At 43.6% G+C, this 20025-nt stretch overlaps 1 protein-coding gene across 2 annotated transcripts in view; it reads left to right on the top strand.

Annotated features, from left to right (window-relative positions):
- The window catches only part of cnksr3 (cnksr family member 3), a 156668-nt gene that overhangs the window by 81017 nt on the left and 55626 nt on the right, over positions 1 to 20025 (top strand). For both annotated transcript variants that reach the window (XM_072507725.1, XM_072507719.1), the window contains exons 3-4: positions 1824 to 2026; positions 4218 to 4305. In XM_072507725.1, the coding sequence (XP_072363826.1) occupies positions 1824 to 2026; positions 4218 to 4305 (291 nt within the window). The remainder of the gene's footprint in view (positions 1 to 1823; positions 2027 to 4217; positions 4306 to 20025) is intronic.

The following is a 20025-nucleotide window of genomic DNA, read 5'->3' as shown; positions in this document are numbered from 1 at the left end:
ATTAAGTACAAGGCTTCTAGTTCCTTTTAAAATCTGAACCTGCCTCCAAAGCCCATTCCTCCTATATTTTTATACCTGAGAGGTGCTGTATTTTTGTATTTATATCTCTGAGATGTGGTTGTGGAAGGGTTGGGTTTCATGAGTGCAGGTGCAAGAGGAGTGTCGGTGCAGAGATGAGTTGGTTAGAGTGCCTTAATTCTCATAAACAGCAGCCCAGATCTGAATATTGTTTATGGTACCTCATTTCTCTCTCTCTTTACCCCCCCCCCCCCAACGCCCCTTCGTAGCCACACATCCTGGACCTTTGATGGGAAGATCTCGCATTTTTAAAAACCAATCTAAAAATCTGTTAGAGCTGTCGTTCATACACATCGTATTGAAAAAAACCTACTTCAAAAGCCATTTAAATAAATTAGTCAACCTGTTGGAAGAACAGAAGGATAATCTCCAGATCAAAATCAGATAATCCTTTAATCATCACCTAAAATATGAAATCAAAATGTGAACACCGTGCTCTGCTGAGAAATGTTTCATAAGCTTTTGAATCTCAGCCAAGTATTCATAATGTTCTCAGCTGTCATAGCAACATCTTGGAGGAAATATAAACAATTAAAACTAAACCAAACAGAAGGCCAATTTTAAAGCTGCAATCGATGCAGGCTGCTTTTCTTCCTTTGCTGCTCAAGGTTTTTTCAGTTTAAAAGGGTTCGGGACATTTAAATCACTTAAGATCATTACATGGCGATGGGCTGAATGGCCTACTTCTGTTCCTAAATATTATGGTTGTGAGCGTAATCTTGATTTTGAATGCATCGGAGCACTTTTCAAAATAGGAAAAGTACTCTGATGTATCTCAAGATTTAGACTTTGCCAGTCAATAATATTATGATGCCCGAGGCTAATGCACGGTCAATTTCAGACCCTCTTGATCCAAAGTTGCATCACAATTGAAATATACCAGAGTCTTTTGGCTGCCCAATAACCACAGTCACTAGGTTTGTAAATTTAAACACCATTAACTTTTATTAATAACTATTAAATGGGGCAACAGATACAACTGGTTAACTATTATCTAAGCATCACCAGCTCTATCACCAAATAAAATTTGGCCCAGTGTCTCAGAATAAAGTATCAGCCAATTAGGATTGATATGAGAAATGTCTTCAGTCAAAAGGATTGTAAATCATGAAATTATCTGCTGCAGAGAGTGGTGGATGTGCAGCTGTTCTGTATATTTCAGACCAAGGTTGCTGATTAGTTTCTAAGTATAAGTGGATACTGTGGAAGGCGTGGTTGTGAGAAAAGATCAGCCACGGGTGAATGACCGCAAACCTGCAGGGCTCAATGGCCTTCCATAGCTTCTATTTCTTATGTTGTACTCTCTTCATTGTTTGCAATATTTCTGAGTTTCATGACCTCCAACTTTAATGGGCAAATGTTGTAAACAAACCGTCCTTTAACACCTTTTGAGAGTACATTTGCCCAACACTACATGGCCTTCATCAATCCTCTCCATTACTTCATTCGTGAATTTGATCAAGTTAATCAATCACAATTTGTCTTTAATAAATAAATAATTTTTTTTTTAAATTTTCATTTATTAGCTGGTAGTTCCAAATGCCAGTTAATTCATCAGATTATTGTCTCTAAGAGGTTCCCCACCACTGACGTGCATTGTCACTGCCAAGATTATCCTCTGCCCTTTTCATACACAGTGTAACATTTATAGTCCTCTAGTACTATTCTCATGTGCCAGGAAAGTTGGAAGATTGTTCAAGATTGTTCTTTTGACTTCAATTCTAATCATTTGCTTTTAATTGCAGAATTATGGTTTGGAAACAGAAAGCATGAAGAGGTTGGCCCTGAAATTACGGGCTTCCACCAATGGCCTCCAGAATTTTATCAGCACTCGAAGAAAAAGCGTTGCTTACGATGGCAGAACTTCTCGCAAACCTCCCAATGATTTCCTTACCTCAGTTGTGGACCTCATTGCAGCAGCTAAGGCCTTGTTGGCATGGTTAGACAGGTAAACATTCAACCTAAAATAGTCTCTCATTTTTATTGTGCTAATTCAGTAATGTTTTCACCTGTTTTAATAGTTGTCCCTGTGACATGGGTGACTTATTGCGCAGGTAAAACCTTCCAGTCATTTGCCCAAAGAATGAGCTCTGAGGTGGGCTGGAAGGAGACAACGTGAACAATATTGCATTTATTAAAAAGCAGTGGTACATGAGCATACAAATTAATGCTGGCACCACGTGTTTCTCACTGTTCCTTTCAATTGCACGAGTTCTTGGTTACATTACTCATACATACACTTGCTATGAACATCAGATGTACATGAGGTTTGTCGCTCTGTATAGAGTCGCTCAGTTTTTGGATCAGTGTTTTACATTTTATTTGTGTTAGTAGTTTTTGTAGGCACTGCGAGTGGTCCAAGGTGACTGACCATGCATTCAATATACATTCCCCTTTGGACAGCAATGTGCCTGACTAGTTTTCTCTGTTGCATGGATTGGTCAGGTAGTTGTGGGATGGGGAAGAAGAGGCTCCACTATTGTGGGCGCTGTTGGCGCTCCACGGTATGGAATGTTGGGTGCATTCTTCAGGTTTTGGAAGGGACTTGTGTTCTGGGCATAGTATACATAAATTTAAGATACTTATTATTCACTCCACTAAATCTTTACCCCCACTTACATCCGCAGCCATGTTGCCCACTCACTTAACCTGTCTGTCTTGCTGTTTCCTCCTCATAGTTTGCATTTCACCCAGCTTTGGATCGTCCGCAAACTTAGATGAAGAGGCAAAGTAATAATGCACCTCGGTTATTAATATAGATTGTAAAATAGTTCAGGCCTCAGCACTCTACTTGTCGCAGCCTGCCAACTTGAAAATGCCCCATTTATTCATATTTTCTGCTTGTCCATTAATCAATCCTCCATCCATCCTAATATATGATCTCCAAGTCTATGAGCCCTTAACCTTTATGTGACACATTATTGAATGCCTTTTGGAAATCCAAGTACACCACAACTTCTGGGGACTCTCCTTTATCTAGTCAAATAGTTGTCCCATTCAGAAGAGTACGTTTAAAAAAAAATTAAATTTAGTGTACCCAATTATTTTTTTTCCAATCAAGGGGCAATTTAGCATGGCCAATCCACCTAACTGTACACTTTTTTGGGTTGAGGGGGTGAAACCCACGCAGATACGGGGAGAATGTGCAAACTCCACACAGTTAGTGACCCGGGGCTGGTATCAAACCCGGATCCTCAGCGCTGTAGTGCTAACCCAGAAGAGTACATTTGCCTCCATAAATAAAGACCATTAGGAAAGGGGAAGGAAGAGGATGTGAGAAAAAGAAGCACATTTACTGAAAGAACAGTTTTAAACGAATGTGCAGAAGATGTTTCACTTCCAAGTGCAAGACTAAAATTACATTTCTGTGCCTTTCTACTTTCAATTGGAAATCGGAATTAAATGTGCAGAACAATGCAGGGCTGTTTTATTTATTGATAAAGCTTTGGTTTAGAAGTCATGTGTGATCTAATTTTCCTCAAGTGCATATGAACTGCCGGTTTCCCACTTTTTATTTAACTGTGTGTACCTGTTTGATGAACCAATTCTTCTAGGTGAAATGTAGCGTGGCTAGATGTAAGCTCCATCAGTACTGATCATCTGTCTCAGAAGAACATCTACCACATCACTGTACTTTTCAGTTATCATAACAACTAGACTACAATTTAGATTTCTAGATCTGTGACTGCCAATTTGGAGTTGGTGAATCCTGCCCCAGAAATGGAAAATAGTGTGCTGGACCAACCAATTCTGAGGCATGTACATTGAGTCATGGAATAGCATTTACTTAAGGAAACAATTTTCCTAGTCATATTTTTGAACATGCCCTGTAAGGTCTATAGTGCTACGTTTTAGAAACTCAGTGCATGTATGGTATTGGACACCGATTCATTTATTAGACGCGTTAAATGTGTATGTGTATAATACACTGGACTCTTGTTTGGACCAAATAATCATAATTGTCCATTATAATTTAGATTTTGAGTCAATATATTTAAAGGACCTATTTTAGAAGCTTGTTCTGATTCATTTTGGTGCATGCACAACTGTGTGTGTGTGTGTGTGTGTGCAGGTTTATACCCCAAGTTTCACCTTCAAATCGATATACATACTATTATGAAACAATTATTTTGTTACAGGTCACCATTTACAGGGATCAGTGATTACTCAGTGATGAAAAACAAGATTATACAGCTATGCTTGAATTTGACAACAACTGTTCAACAGGTCTGTATTAATGCTTTATTGGCTTTTGATATCACTTCTGGAGGCCTGTCCTATTTCAGGTGGGCAATGGAAGAAAGGGGAAATAAAATAAATTTTTGTTCACTGTTTCTAGAACATAGAACATAGAACATTACAGCGCAGTACAGGCCCTTCGGCCCTCGATGTTGCACCGACCTGTGAAACCGCTCTGAAGCCCATCTACACTCTTCCCTTATCGTCCATATGTCTATCCAATGACCATTTGAATGCCCTTAGTGTTGGCGAGTCCACTACTGTTGCAGGCAGGGCATTCCACGCCCTTACTACTCTTTGCGTAAAGAACCTACCTCTGACATCTGTCCTATATCTATCTCCCCTCAATTTAAAGCTATGTCCCCTCGTGCTGGACATCACCATCCGAGGAAAAAGGCTCTCACTGTCCACCCTATCCAATCCTCTGACCATCTTGTATGCCTCAATTAAGTCACCTCTTAACCTTCTTCTCTCTAAGGAAAACAGCCTCAAGTCCCTCTGCCTTTCCTCATAAGATCTTCCCTCCATACCAGGCAACATTCTGGTAAATCTCCTCTGCAACCTGTTCTAATGCTTCCACATCCTTCCTATAATGCGGCCACCAGAATTGCACGCAACACTCCAAATGCGGCCGCACCAGAGTTTTGACCAGCTGCAACATAACCTCATGGCTCTGAAACTCAATCCCTCTACCAATAAAAGCTAACACTTCGTACGCCTTCTTAACAACCCTCTCAACCTGGGTGGCAACTTTCAGGGATCTATGTACATGGACACCGAGATCTCTCTGCTCATCCACACTGCCAAGAATCTTACCAATAGCCCAGTACTCTGTCTTCCTGTTATTCCTTCCAAAATGCATCACCTCACACTTTTCTGCATTAAACTCCATTTGCCACCTCTCAGCCCAGCGCTGCAGCTTATCTATGTCCCTCTGTAACTTGTAACATCCTTCCCCACTGTCCACAACTCCACCGACTTTAGTGTCATCTGCAAATTTACTCACCCATCCTTCTACGCCCTCCTCCAGGTCATTTATAAAAATGACAATTGGTCACCTTCTCAAAGAACTCAAGGTTTGTGAGGCACGACCTACCCTTCACAAAATCGTGTTGACTATCTCTAATCAAATTATTCCTTTCCAGATGATTATGGATTGTGCTTTGCTCTTAACATGTCATTGGATAAATGTTATTCAGTGCTGCATACAAAAATCACTTTGTAGCATCTTTGTAGTCTTTTTGTATCACCTTGTAGCTGTTATGCCCAAGGTTGATAAATAGGAATATTTGATTTTTTTTTGATGCGTTTGAATGCTTCCTTCAAAGCAACTTTTAACAACGTTTCAAGGCCAAATTCTAATTGTATTGCAACATTAAAAAGTTCTTTACTTGGCTGAAAGTGAAGTAAACTTGGGTTTCATTATCTGAATTGTTACCATCGTTTTCCAAGGATGTGTCATCTTTGGGGAAAAGCAGGTTGGCGCGATGATGGACCCCACTTCACTGGGGCAGGCTCTGTGGTGGTTCCATTGGTGAGGATCAGGGCTTGCATGTCAGCTTGGGAGTAAATCAGCGGACAAATCTTTACCTCATACTACTAAGCTTTGTAAGAAAAAGATCAATTATCATTTAACTATTCTTGCGTAGAGGAACCTGGGGGCCACTACAGCCTAGTCTTCTGTTTGGGAACCTGGTCCTCGCGTACTGAGTCAACCAAAGAATGAACTAGCACATTGGAAGTGATGATGACTTTCATCATCTACATGTGCTGTCTTGAAGAGGAGGCCACCAAGACACTGAAAATGGTCTGCATTTTCGAGGGTCTTTCCATTGATCTCTGCTGATGCAGGGAGGTGTTATGCTGTTGGGAGCTAGTTGGAAGCAGACCTTACTTTTCTGGGTGTTTTGCGAAAGGCCTGTTTTCCCATATGCATTGGAGTCAGCACAGCAATGACCTGAAGCTCCATTCCCAATGAGTGCATAGACAAGTGTTACCTGCAGTCCGAAGTTCAATGACTGTGGTTGTGGTGATTTTGGTTTTAGATTGATTCATTTTAGATTGAGAACATTTGTTCTCCATATTATCTCCACGTCTGTGGGTTATTTGTTTGGAGATGAGGTGCAACAAGGAAAATTGAAAAGTGGGTTGGTGTGATGATAGAATCCAACTTCACTGGGGTCGGGTCTGTGGTGGTTCCATTGGTGAGGGTCAGGACATGTGTGTCATCTTGGAGTAAATGGACAATCATCTTGGAGTAAATGGACAATGGTGAAACATTTGAGAACAGGCAAATTTGAGGAGGCTACTCCATAAATCTTTGCAGTTGACAGAATCTGAGGTTTTGAGGTCAATAAAGGTTGTGTGTGAGGGTAATGCTGCTGTTACGGTGCACGTGGACCCCCAAAAGGTATTTTATGTTGTGCTGCATTTGTGCAGCATGAATGCTTTCTTGCCATTTGGCCCAGGCCTGAATGTTATCCAGGTTTGGCTGCATTTGGACACTACTCCTCTGAGAAGTCACGAACAGCAAAGATCCCCACGAATGGTGCTGAACATTGTGCAAGCACGGCAAATATTCCCACTTCTGACCTTGTGATAGAAGGAAGGTCATTGATGAAGCAGCTGAAGATGGTTGGACCTGAACACGACCCTGCAAAACTCCTGCAGTGATGTCCTGGGATTGAGATGATTGACCTCCAATGGGCAGCACAGTAGCACAGTTGTTTCACAGCTCCAGGGTCCCAGGTTTGATTCCCGGCTTGAGTCACTGTTTGTGCGGAGCCTGCATGTTCTCCCCGTGTCTGTGTGGGTTTCCTCCGGGTGCTCCAGTTTCCTTCCACAGTACACAGATGTGCCGGTTAGGTGGATTGGCTATGCTAAATTGCCCTTAGTGTCCAAATAAAAAGGCTAAGTGGGGTTACTGGGTTACGGGAATGGCGTGGACATGTGGGCTTGAGTAAGGTTCTCTTTCCAAGGGCCGGTGCAGACTCAATGGGCCGAATGGCCTCCTTCTACACAATAAATTCTATGATAAGCTATGATCACAACCATCTTCCTTTGTGCCAGATATGACTCCACCCAGTGGAGAGCTTGCCCCTGATCAGTTTTCCTCGGGCTCCTCGATGCCTCCTCAAATGCTGCTTGATGTCGAGAGCAGTCACTCTCTCCTCACCTATTGAGTTCAACTCTTTTGTTCATGTGTGGAATAATGAGGTCAGAAGCAGAGTGATCCTGGCGGAATGCAAACTGAGTGTCCCTGAGCAGGTTATTGCTAAGTAAGTGCTGCTTGATAACACTTGATGATCCCTTCCATCACTTTACTCATGTACGAGAGTAGACTGATGAGGTAATTCGTTGGCTGTATTTGTCCTGCTTTTAGTGGAGAGGACAAACTTGGACAATTTTCCAAGATGCTGGGTCAACGCCAGTGGTAGCTGTACTGGAACAGCTTGGCTAGACACGCAACAAGTTTTGGATCACAAAGCCATTTTTATTTCTGTTGGAATGTTGCAGGGTCCATAATCTTAATTTCCAACGTCTTCAGCTATTTCTTTATCATGCGGAGTGAATTGATTTGACTGAAGACTGACATTGGTGATGTTGGGGACCTCGGGAGGAGGTCGAGATGCATAAAACATTTGGCACCAGTTGCAAATTTTTCAGTCTTGTCTTTTGCACAGCTGTGCTGGATTCCCCCATCAATGAGCTGGGGATATTACTGGAGCCTCCTCTTTTTATTTGTTTAATTGTTCTCCATTCACGGCTGGATGTGGCCGAATTGCACAATTAGATCTGATCCGTTGGTTGTGATGCTTCTACAATTTGCCAATGCAAGTTTCACCAGGTTGGCACATCTGGGTGAATTCTTCACTGACGGGATTCTCCATTTCACCAGCAGCGCACCTGTTGCTCTTTTTAGCCTTAGTTTATTAGCTCTGATTATGTCACCTTTGCTCACGAGTCGCCAGGTATCTTTCTGATACCGCCACGTGGTTCAAGTTCAAGTTATGGTTAATAAGTCAGCACACCGCTTAGTAAGATTGAAATCAACGGTCATTTATTATATACAACAAGTAATGCTTACACAATAATCCTACTATCTATATAGAAACCTATCACTACTGGCCAATACTTAACTTTAGGAAGGGCCCACCAGGTCAGGGAAACAAATGGCTTATCGAATTGGATCTGGCCTGCGGGATTCAAAAGGCTGATACGGGTCGATGGCTAGGAATCTCTATCGGGTAGCGATCGCTGGAGTCAAACTTACGGTTCTTTGCTGAAGGTTCTTGCGAAGGTTGCGAGCAGGTGAAGAAGAGACAGAGAGAGAGATCTGAACTTGGCCCCACACTTTATAGGGCCCAGGGGCTTCCCGCCTCTCGGGGCGGCCCTTGACCCTGAGTCCCAAGTGATTGGACTTGTTCCCAATCACTGGGTTCGATATGCTCCAATAATGGGGCGATTCCTCGATCGGGGGTGGTCGTTCATCTGTCTTTGTTTCGGCCACTGCAGGCGCCGAGAGGTCTGGCCCGGCATTTCAATTGCTAATATGTTGCAATTGTTCCCGGGGATAGCCGATTAAACTGCAGATGTCTGGGTTGATGTGCTGCTAATAGTCTTGAGTATCGATCTGGGCCGACTTCCCCAGAGCCGAATACGCTATTCTGTCTGCAGCTGTCCGTTTGTGTCCTGTTGGCTGCTTTTCCCATCACCCTTTTCGGTTAGCCATTTTAAATCGGGTTTTGGCCAAATTAATAGGGAATCAGCCATTTTAGGTGGCTACACACCCCAGCCGGTTTCCCGGCAGCATAGAGTGGCTACAGTGGGAAATCCCACTGGCCGGCGGCTGGAACGGAGAATCCTGCTGCCAGCAACGGCTCGCCACTGAGGAACACTCTCTTTTGGAGATGGCGAATCACCCCATCTTTAGATATGCCTCGTGCTGTTATTGGCATGTCCTCCTGCACTTTCTTTGATCCAGGGTTGATCCCCTGGCTTGGTGGTAATGGTAGAGTGGGGATATGCTGGGCCATGAGGTTACAGATTTTGGTGAAGTACAATTCTGTTGCTGCTGATGGCCCACAGCACCTCATGGATATCCAGTCTTAAGCTGCTAGATCTGTTCTGAATATATCTAATTTTGCACTGTAGTAGCGTCACATAATACGATGGAAGTATCCTGTCTTTTAAAAATTTCTAAATTAATTTGAGATGTGGGCGTTGCTGTTTAGGCCAGCATCTATCCCTAGTTGCCCTTCAGAAGGTGGTGATGAGTTACCTTGAACCGCTGCAGTCCTTGAGGTGTAGTCACACCCATCGTGCTGACAGGGAGGGAGTTGCAGGCTTTTGACCCAGCGACAGTGAAGGAACAGCGATATATTTCCAAGTCAGGGTGGTGAGTGACTTAGTGGAGAACCTCCACGTCGTGGGGTTCCCAGGTGCCTGCTGCTCTTGTACTTCTAGATGTCAGTGGTCGTGGATTTGGAATGTGCTGCCTAAGGAACCGTGGTAAGTTACTGCAGTGCATTTTGTAGATGGAGGATAAATGTTGGTGGGATTCAGTGTTTGTGGAAGGGGTAGCAATCAAGTAGGCTGCTTTGTCCTGGATGGTGTTGAGCTTCTTTAGTGTTGCTGGAGCTGCACTCATCCAGGCAAGTGGGGAGTGTACGCTCCTGACTGGTGTCTTGTAAGTAAATAAATAAATCTTTATTAGTGTCACAAGTAGGCTTACACTAACATTTTGCAATGAATTTACTGTGAAAGATAGTGGACAGGCTTTGGGGAGTCGGGAGGTGAATTACCCGCAGTAGCATTCCGAGCCTTTGACCTGCCCTGGTCACCACGGTATTAATATGGCTAGTCCAGTTAAGTTTCTGATCAATGGTAACCCCCAGAATGCTGATTGTGGGGTATTCAGCAATGGTAATGCCACTGAATGTTAAGGGGTGATGATTAGATCCTCTCTTGCAGGAGATGGGAGATGGTCATTGCCTAGCACTTGTGTGGCGCAGATGTAATTTGCCACTTGTCAGTCCAAGACTGGATATTGTCCCAGTCTTGCTGCATTTGGACATGGACTGCTTCATTTCTGAGGAGTCGCAAGTGGTACTGAACATTGTGCAGTCATCTGCAAACATCCCCGCTTCTGAACTTATAATGCAAGCAAGATCATTGATGAAGCAGCTGAAGATGGTTGGGCCTAGGACACGACCTTGAGGAACTCCTCCAGTGATGTCCTGGAGCGGAGATGATTGACCTTCAACAACCACAACCATCTTCTTTTGTGCCAGGTTTGACTCCAACCGATGGAGAGTTTTCCCCCAGATTCCCATTGACTCCAGTTTAGCTAGGGCACCTTGATGCCATACTTGGTCAAATGCTGCCTTGATGTCAAGGGCAGTCACTCTCGTCTCACCTCTGGCATTCAGCTCTTTTGTCCATGTTTGAACCAAGGCTGTAATGAGGTCATGAGCTAAGTGACCCTGGCGGAACCCAAACTGAACATCCGTAAGCAGGTTATTGCTGAGTAAGTGCCGCTTGGTAGCACTGTTGATGACTCCTTCCATCACCTTGCTGATGATGGAGAGTAGACTGATAGGGAGGTAATTGGCTGGGTTGGATTTTCCTGTTTCTTGTGTACAGGACTCACCTGGACAATTTTCCACATTGCCGGGTAGATGCCAGTGTTGTCGCTGTACTGGAACAGCTTGGCTAGGGATGCGGCCAGTTCTAGAGAACATGTCTTCAGTACTATTGCCGAGATACTATCAGGGCCCATAGCCTTTGCAGTATCCAGTGCCTTCAGCCATTTCTTGATATCACGTGGAGTGAAGATTGACATCTGTGATGCTGGAGACCTCTGGAGGAGACCGAGATGGATCATCCACTCGGCAGTTCTAGTGGAAGATTGTTGCAAATGCATCAGCCTTGTCTTTTGCACACATGTGCTGGTCTACTCCATCATTGAGGATGGAGATATTTGTGGAGCTTCCTCCTCCAGTGTTGTTTAATTGTCCAACACCATTCACGGCTGGATGTGGCAGAACTATTCATGTATTTGTTAGGTAATCGCTTAGCTCTGTCTATTACTTGCTGCTTCTTCTGTTTAGCACACAAGTAGTCCTGTGCTGTAGCTTCACCAGGTTGACACCTCATTTCTCAGATTGCCTGATGTTGCTCCTGGCATGCTCTCCTGCACTCTTTGAACCAGGATTGATCCCCTGGCTTGGTGGTTATGGTAGAGTGTGCGATGTGCTGGGTTGCAGATTGTGATTGAATACAATTCTGCTGCTGCTGATGGCCCACAGCGCCTCATGGATGCCCATTATTGTGTGAACACAGTTCTTTGTCTATGCCAGGACTTCTGCAGTTATCACCCCCGTTCATTCTGTCATGGACAGGTGTATCTATAGCAGGTAGATCGGTGAGGATGAGATCAAGTGGGGGTTTCCCCTCATGTTTGTTCGCTCACCACCTGCTGCAGGCCCCGTCTAATTCCCTCATTGCTATAGTAAACTTCATTTTTAATTCCTCTGCTCCTAATTCAAAACAATTGCCTACTTTGGAGAGGGCAAAGAGAAAAATGCATGGCAACAAATCACTTACTTCCCTGATGACATTAAACCTTAATTTTCCTTCGAATAGAGGTTGGTCAGCTCCGACCCCAGCGATTGGCTCACTCCTTTTCCCCCCTCTTGCTGGATTCTTTTCTCCCCCCCTCCTCTTTCTCCCCCACCCAACCCCCAGCTGGGGTTGTTTTCCTTTAGAGCAGAGAAGGCGGAGGGGAGATCTGATTGAGGTGAACAAAATTATGGGCATAGGGTAGATAGGAAGACACTTTTCCCCCTTAGTTTAGGGGCCAATAACCAAGAGGTAAGGTGCAGGGAATTTGAGGCAACACTTTTCACACAGAAGGTGGTGGGAATCTGGTGCTCATTGCCTGATTGGGTGGTAGACGAGGAACATTTAAGCATTTTAGATGGACACTTTAAAACGCCGTAGCGTACAAGGCTACAGACCAAGTGCTGGAAAATGGGATTAGAATAGATAGGTGCTTGGTGGCTGAAGGGCCTCTTCCTGAGCTATAAAGCTCTGTGACTCTAATCTTAATCCTCTCACTCCTTTACTACTCTCACTGTGCTCTCTCCCCTCCCTCTCCTTTACCCATCCCGCTTCTATCCCCCTCATGTGCTCGCTCACTTGCTGCTCCATTGTACCTTTATCTCAGTCTGCAGGCAAACAGTGCAATATACCTCTGAACTAATTGCTGTCATGTGCTGTTTCTAAGCCAATGGGGAATGATAAGGAATCAGAAATAAATTATGTAAACACAGGCAAGCTTCTCTGTGCGCTATATATTGCATTTGATTCTACTGTGGGAAAGCTACCGTGATATTAAGGAACAATTTCTTAAAACTGCTCTGCAGTACGAATATGGCATCAGTTCCAATTATTACAATTGGGACAATACAGACTTAAAACATTTTCCAAGCAAAATAAACCTACAGGAATCTTTCCGCCTGAAAAGCATTTTGTCCTGCCAAATATCTTAAGTTTTCAGAAAACTTGATGAACAGAATGTTTCAGATGCATTGAGTATAAATAAGTGCATGTGAGCCTTGTGACTGACTTTGTCATGGTCCCACAAATGAATCTTTGTGATTGTCCTAATAGGGAGAAGATTTAGCTAATGCTGGTTTTAAAATTGGAGTAACATGGAGATTTCTGAATCATGATGCTTGTTAATTTAATTTAGACCCGTGTTAATTTAATTTAGACCCGTATTAAGACTAATCTAGAATTCAGTTTCTTCCTGGGAAGATGTCATCTTCAAATGAAGGATCCTGCAGCAACTGCTTTATAAAAAAAATTTAAAAAAATTTTTTTTAAATTAATTTAGAGTACACAATTCATTTTTTCCAATTAAGGGGCAATTTAGAGTGTTCAATCCACCTACCTTGCACATCTTTGGGTTGTGGGGGCGAAACCCACGGAAACACAGAGAATGTGCAAACTCCACACAGACAGTGACCCAGAGCCAGGATCGAACCTGGGACCTCGGCAGCGTGAGACTGCAGTGCTAACCCACTACGCCACCGTGCTGCCCTCGCAGCAACTGATTAACGGCGGGACCATAAGACGTAGGAGCAGAAATAGGCCGTTTGGCCCATCGTGTCTGCTCTGCATTCAATGAGATCATAGCTAATCTGATATAATCCTCAACTCCACTTTCCCGTCTTATCCCCATAACCCTCAATTCCCTTTCTAATTAAAAATCTGTCTATCTCAGCCTTGAACATGCTTAATGACACAGCCTCTATAGTAAAGAATTCCAGAGATTCATTACCCCCCCGAGAGGGTGGCATGGTGCCACCAGTGGTTAGCACTGTTGCCTCACAGCACCAGGGACCCGGGTTCAGTTCTGGCCTTGGGTGAGTGTCTGTGTGGAGTTTGCACTTTCTGTGCGTGTATATGCGCAACCGATCGACCAAAACAACAACAGATTGTCTGCATACAATGATACCTGCCCCCCTCACAATCCCTCGCCACTCAGCTGATGCCCGAAGGGCCATCGCCAGGGGCTGTATAGCCAATGCAGGCACCCCTTTCTCCTCCCCCTATGCAACCCAAACTCATCTTGTTCATTCAAACACTAGCCATGGGGGACGCATGCAGCATCACACCCAAACCACAAATTTTGGTCCAAGCCCAACCCTTCCCAAAACTTCAAACAGATGCCTCCACCTTACCTGGTCGAATATCTTCTCCATGTCCGTGGACACAATCATCTCTGTCTCCCGTCCCTCTGACGGAGTCATAGTTACATTCAGCAACCTCCTAATGTCACTGGAGAGCTGCCTCCCCCTCACAAAGCCCGTTTGATCCTCCCGGAAGCACCACGCCAACCTACACGGCAACACCTTTGCCAGGATTTTCACATCTGTATTTCGCAGTGAAATGGGCCTGTAGGACCCACACTCCAGTGAGTCCTTCCCCTTATTCGGGATCAACAAAATCAACGCCGGCGTTAAGGTAGCTGGCAACTCCTTTTCCACAGTCTCACTTAACATACCCACCAGGTAAGGGGCTAACTCCGTCCCAAACTGCTTGTAAAACTCCATCCGAAAGCCTTCGAGCCCAGGCCTTCCCCGACTGCATCCTACTAATACACTCCATCACCTCCCTTCACCCCAATGGCTCCTCCAATGCCTGCCTCTTCCCGTCCTCCAACTCTGGGAACTCCAACCCATCCAGAAACCACTCCATATCCACCACAGGTTCAGCCCCTCGTGGTAAGCCTTGAACACCTCATTTATCCTTTCTGGGTCCGACACCACCTCCCCCTGCCTTCACCTGCAAAATTTCCCTAGATGCTGCCTCACTCCACAATTGGTGGGCCGACATATGAGTCGCCTTCTCCCTATACTCCAAATGCATCCCCCCTTGCCCTCCGCAGCTGCCCCACCGCATTGCCTTTTGTCAACCGATCAAATTGCTCTGCAACTTCTACCCCTCTGCCAACTGCTCCGTCGTCGGGGTCGCCTAGTATCTCCTGTCCACCTCAACCCTCTCTCCTCATCTATCCCTGTGGGCCTTGAACAAAATAATTTCCCCTCGGACCACCACCTTTATGGCCTCCCAAAAACATAGCCGCTGATACATCGCCATTCATAGCTCCCCCAATGATATCAACTGGTGAGGGCCTACGTCTGGAATTGTTCCCAGTAAGTCCTTTATAAAACCAACATCATCCCAATTAGACGCAGACCATCGGTGTCCCCTCTAACACCTCACTCACTATCACGTACCCCCCAGCACTGGCCCGCCATCGCCACCTCCACCCATCTGTCCAATACTCTTGTGACATAGTTTGTGGTGCTCATTCCTCCACTCCCTCCAGCAGACCACAATCCACAGATTTTGTCGCCTGGACCTATTCTCGTGGTCCTCCACCTTTGTCTGCAGTGACTTGCACAGACACCCCCCCCCCCCCCTCTTTCTCTACCCCCCCCCGAGATCTTCACCTCCGCCTCCAAAGACACAATGTAGTCACTCTGGTCAGACTCCTCCACCTTCCAGATCGTCGCTGCTTGTGCCCCGAGGCACTTTTCCACTGCAGTGGCAAAGAGGTGCCACTGTCCCCTCCAATGCCTTAGACCACTCACTCTGTATCTCCTTCCTCCCTTTGCTGTTGAAACGCCTCTTCAATTGCTCCATCTGCAGTTTTCCCACCAACACAGCCCCTCCACCACCCCCCGGCCATCTTCGTAATTGGAACTACGCTAAGAGTCTCCCTCAACTCTTTTGCCAGGTCCTTCACTGTGTTCAGCCGGATTTGATAGCCCACAAACATGCTCTTCCAGGGGGGAACTTCTTCCCCTACACTCTCCGCCCCACTTTTCCACCGAATCTACCAATAACACGGGTGAAAAGGACCAAAACCAACACCTTCAAGCAGGAACCACCCTGGGTGCGACCACTCACTCAGTGGTCGTCTCTGGAAGGGTCATAGAGGGTCACCGATGATCATATTGAATGACAGATCATACTTGAGAGGCCAAATGGCCTACTCTTCCTATTTCCATGTATCGGCAAATTGGATATACATGAATCCAAATTAGATTTACATTGAATGATAGCAGGAAAACGATGTCCCAAGTTCAAGTCACAGGTGACATATAGAGAATGTCTGAATCTAGTTTGCATAAATGAATCAAAAGTTTTTCCGTTTCCTTGAACAATGTGGGCAATAATTTGTGCGGGAAGAGGGTTTCCTTTTACTTATTTTCAAGCCCATTTTCAATAAAATTAGGAACCAGAATGCACAGAGGTGAAAGATGTTATAACTCCTCAGTGTCTATTTTGTTACACTGAAACTATCAGCAGACATTCCCACTTTTGACTTAGTGTTGGAGGGAAGGTCATTGATGAAGCAGCTGAAGACCAAGCTGGGAGATGGCAATTGAGTTGTATGAATCCTGTTGTTTGTTAATGGTGTGTGCCACAGTTGTTGATGTTGATATTTTAGCTTAGTATAACTAAAAGATCGGTCTGTTCACAGAAGCAGCTGTGACATTTGATCCATGGGATCTTTTTAGATGGGAAGAATTGTGCCCCACATATTGAGAGTAAAGTTTCTGATGTTCACACGCTGTTTTGCATGAGGATTTCTGTGAAAGTAGTTGAACTGGTAATAATGGGCAAATTTCATTTGGTAACAATAATGAGGTGAACCTTAAGTGGTCATGAAAATCCCTTTAAAGTTGTTTGAAGAAGGGGGTAGTTTAGTGTTAGCAGATTTATTAGCTGTCTTGAGCTGTAAGCAACAGAACCACAGGGGCTGCTAAACTTGCGCACTGTTAATATACTGAGATACTGATTTGAAGCCTATTTGAAGTTCTGTAAATAAACAGGCTCCATAAAATGACCACTGAGTCCTAAATGATAAACACTTGTGGTAGCTTGAACTCCTTGGTGACAAATAAGAACACTGTGCTAATGGAAGAGTGTCCTATTTGGACGATGAAAATAGCCTGTAGCTATTTTCGTTTGTTCTTGGAACGTTCATCTGTATTTCCTCCAGAGATGAGAAGAAAGAGTTGTCGATTGCTGAAAAGGTGGGAAGGGTAAAGAGTTGGCCTACAGATAATCCTGTCCTTGGCCACTGTCTGTATTACTGTGGCCATTAATTGTATTGATTATGCCGTTGGAGATTAATCGCATGAAACCTTTTTATTGGAACTCCTTCAATGAAGTAAAAATTTCTAACTTGCGGCATTCCTGCTCATGCCCATGCTTGGTGAATGTTAAGTGGACATTAAAAACATCCACTAAACTGTATCCAGGGTTATTTCAAAACTTCCAATGGGGATAATTTTCATTTATTCCTCATGCTCCACAACGTGCCCCCCATCTCCCCGAAAATAATTTACCACTTCTGTTTTCTCCCACAATTTTGAGCAGTTGAAATTGTTTGTCTCTTAATTGTTGGATTTATTGGCTGCAATGCAATCTTCACATTTGCTACAGTTACCGTGCCTCCACTATGTTACTCCCCATGTTAAATAAATTGTTGAAGGAAAAGGGAACAAAGTCAAAACATGGTCTGAGGATACTGTTGGTGTTTAGGATAAACATCAACACAGACTGATTTGATCAGATGACCTGTTTCCTACACAGTCTTGTCACTTGCACTAAGTGATATATACAAAGAAATACAAATTTCTCTACCATTCTATCCATGACACGAATCTGCTGAATTTTTCCATTGTTTCATTTCTGTCATAAATTGTAAAATAACTGCTCTGATGTGAGATGAGGACTGTAATCGTCATCTTCATGTTTTATGGCTGTGATCATGAGCCTCACGTTAATAGTCCATGTTGGCAGCCAACATCTTGGGTTTTCTCAAATCTTGTATCTGTTCTTCTCCAGCAGTCAGCGTATTTCCTACTTTGTCTCCACCTTGCTCTGCTACCCTCAATTTTACCAGTTGATACCAGATATTCTAGTTTCTTCCTGCTTAGTATGTGCCCAAAGAGTTGTACTTGTCTCTTGGTGATCATCTGCAGAAGTTCTTGTGTCTGCTTTCCTCCTAATTTCCTCATTAGCTGTGTTGCCCAACTAATCCTCACCATATGCCTCACATCTTTTATCTTCTGCTATCTTTCTTGTATTCCAACCTTCTCATCCACATGGTAACGATGACCAGATGTAGCATTTTAGTAATCTCATTCTGCTTTCCCATAGAGATGCTCTTATTTCTAAAGAGGCCGAATATATTTTGTGACGATTGGCTTTGCAAGTGCTGTGCTTTCTTAATGTCCTTGATCATGTTTCACATTAGAAGCCATCAGGTTACCTAATTCTACTTATTTATTTTGATTCCACTGTTATTTTGGGTGTAATTGCTTTCTTTGATATTGCCATGCATGTTATTCTGCTTCAGTTTCACAATCCATATCATCTACCATTACAATTGTGATTAGGAGCCGTGCAGATTTTCCCCTCTCTCTCAGAATTATTGTGCCGTCTGCATATCTTAGATTATTTATATTCTGTACGTCTGCTGAAATTTCTGATAATTCTGCTAGATATCTTCAACCTCACCGTAAAGATCTGGAGACAGATCTCACTCCTTTTTTTTTTTTATAGCTATCCATTCAATGTATTCATTGTCTGTCAATTTTTTTTTAAAAAATTTGAATACCTAATTATTTATTTTTTCCAATTAAGGGGCAATTTAGCGTGGCCAATCCACCTAACCTACACATCTTTGGGTTGTGGGGGTGAAACCCACGCAGACACCGGGAGAATGTGCAAACTCCACACGGACAGTGACCCAGGGCCGGCATTCGAACATGGGTCCTCGGCGCTGTAGTGCTAACCACTGCCATGTGCCACCCTTTGTCTGTCAATTCTGATGGCTGCTGTATGGTCCCCAAGTTCTGAAGCAGCGTTAGCTTGGACATGGAAAGATTTATGTAGCTTTTGAAACATCTGTTTATGCCCTAATCTGTCAAATGCCTTGATGTAATCTATAAAACACATCATTAATCGAAAAAGATGTATACCAAATTTTTTAAAAGGTGACTGAAATCTTGCAAGTGATGTAGAATGCAGATAATACAAGAATAAAGATACCAGAAAATATTATCTTAAAATGGATAAGAAGGAATGTGATGTAGCAAAAGATAAATGCGAAAAATGAGCAAGAAGAAATTGTAAGTGCAAGAGGAAAAAGGGAGAGTATCCAATTGTTCCAATTAAGAGGCAATTTAGCATGGCCAATTCACCTGCCCTACATCTCTTTTTGGGTTGTGGGGTGAGACCCACAGACACAGGGAGAATGTACAAACTTCACACAGACAGTGACCCAGGGCTGAGATTGAATTAAAGGTTACGGTGAGTGGGCGGGTAAGTGGAGCTGAGTCTACAAAAAGATCAGCCATGATCTTATTGAATGGTGGAGTAGGCTTGAGGGGCCAGATGGCCTACTCTTGCTCCTAGTTCTTATGTTAAACGTTATGGGACCATATGCATAGAACTTATATTGGCATTAGAATAATTTAGGTATGAGATGCAGCTTATTCTGCAACAAAATGTGCAACCTGACTTAAATCCAGAAGACCATTTGTAAGTCCGTATTGATAGAACTACCTAATCCTAAAAGATTAGGTGCAACAGAATGTGAACTTCAGAGAAGAATGATCGTCATGAGACACAAATCAAGTTCTGAGAATTCTCACATTGAGCGTATGAAGCAGAATTAGACTGGTTATAGCCAAAGAACATAAAATAGAAAAACAAAATACTGCAGATAACTCAAAATCTGAAATAAAAACAAAGTGCTGGAAACACTCCGATCTGGTAGCATCTGTGGAGAGACACTTCAGAATTGAAGGAAGGTAGTTGAAAGGGAAGGAGGGTGAGAAAGAACAAATGGGGTAGAGGGTGGAAGAAAATAAAAGATAGAACAGTATGGGTTAATTGAAGGGAAAGGAAAAAAGAAATGCAAAGCTTGTGTTGAGAACTTTGGAACAAGCAAAGCAGTCCACAAAGATGTATACCTATGTTTTATAGATTACAGCAAAGCACTATAGTAGTCTCATTCATACGCTCAATGGAATCCTCAGTGAAATTGATCATTGTTACATTTCCTGTTTCCAACTTGGTGATCTAAAATGTGACTTTTCGTAATTCATA

Source organism: Scyliorhinus torazame, chromosome 1, assembly GCF_047496885.1.
Source record: "Scyliorhinus torazame isolate Kashiwa2021f chromosome 1, sScyTor2.1, whole genome shotgun sequence".
NCBI classification, from domain to species: domain Eukaryota; kingdom Metazoa; phylum Chordata; class Chondrichthyes; order Carcharhiniformes; family Scyliorhinidae; genus Scyliorhinus; species Scyliorhinus torazame.
The sequence above is the reverse complement of the archived record's forward strand: the minus strand, read 5'-3'. Positions and strand labels throughout refer to the sequence as shown.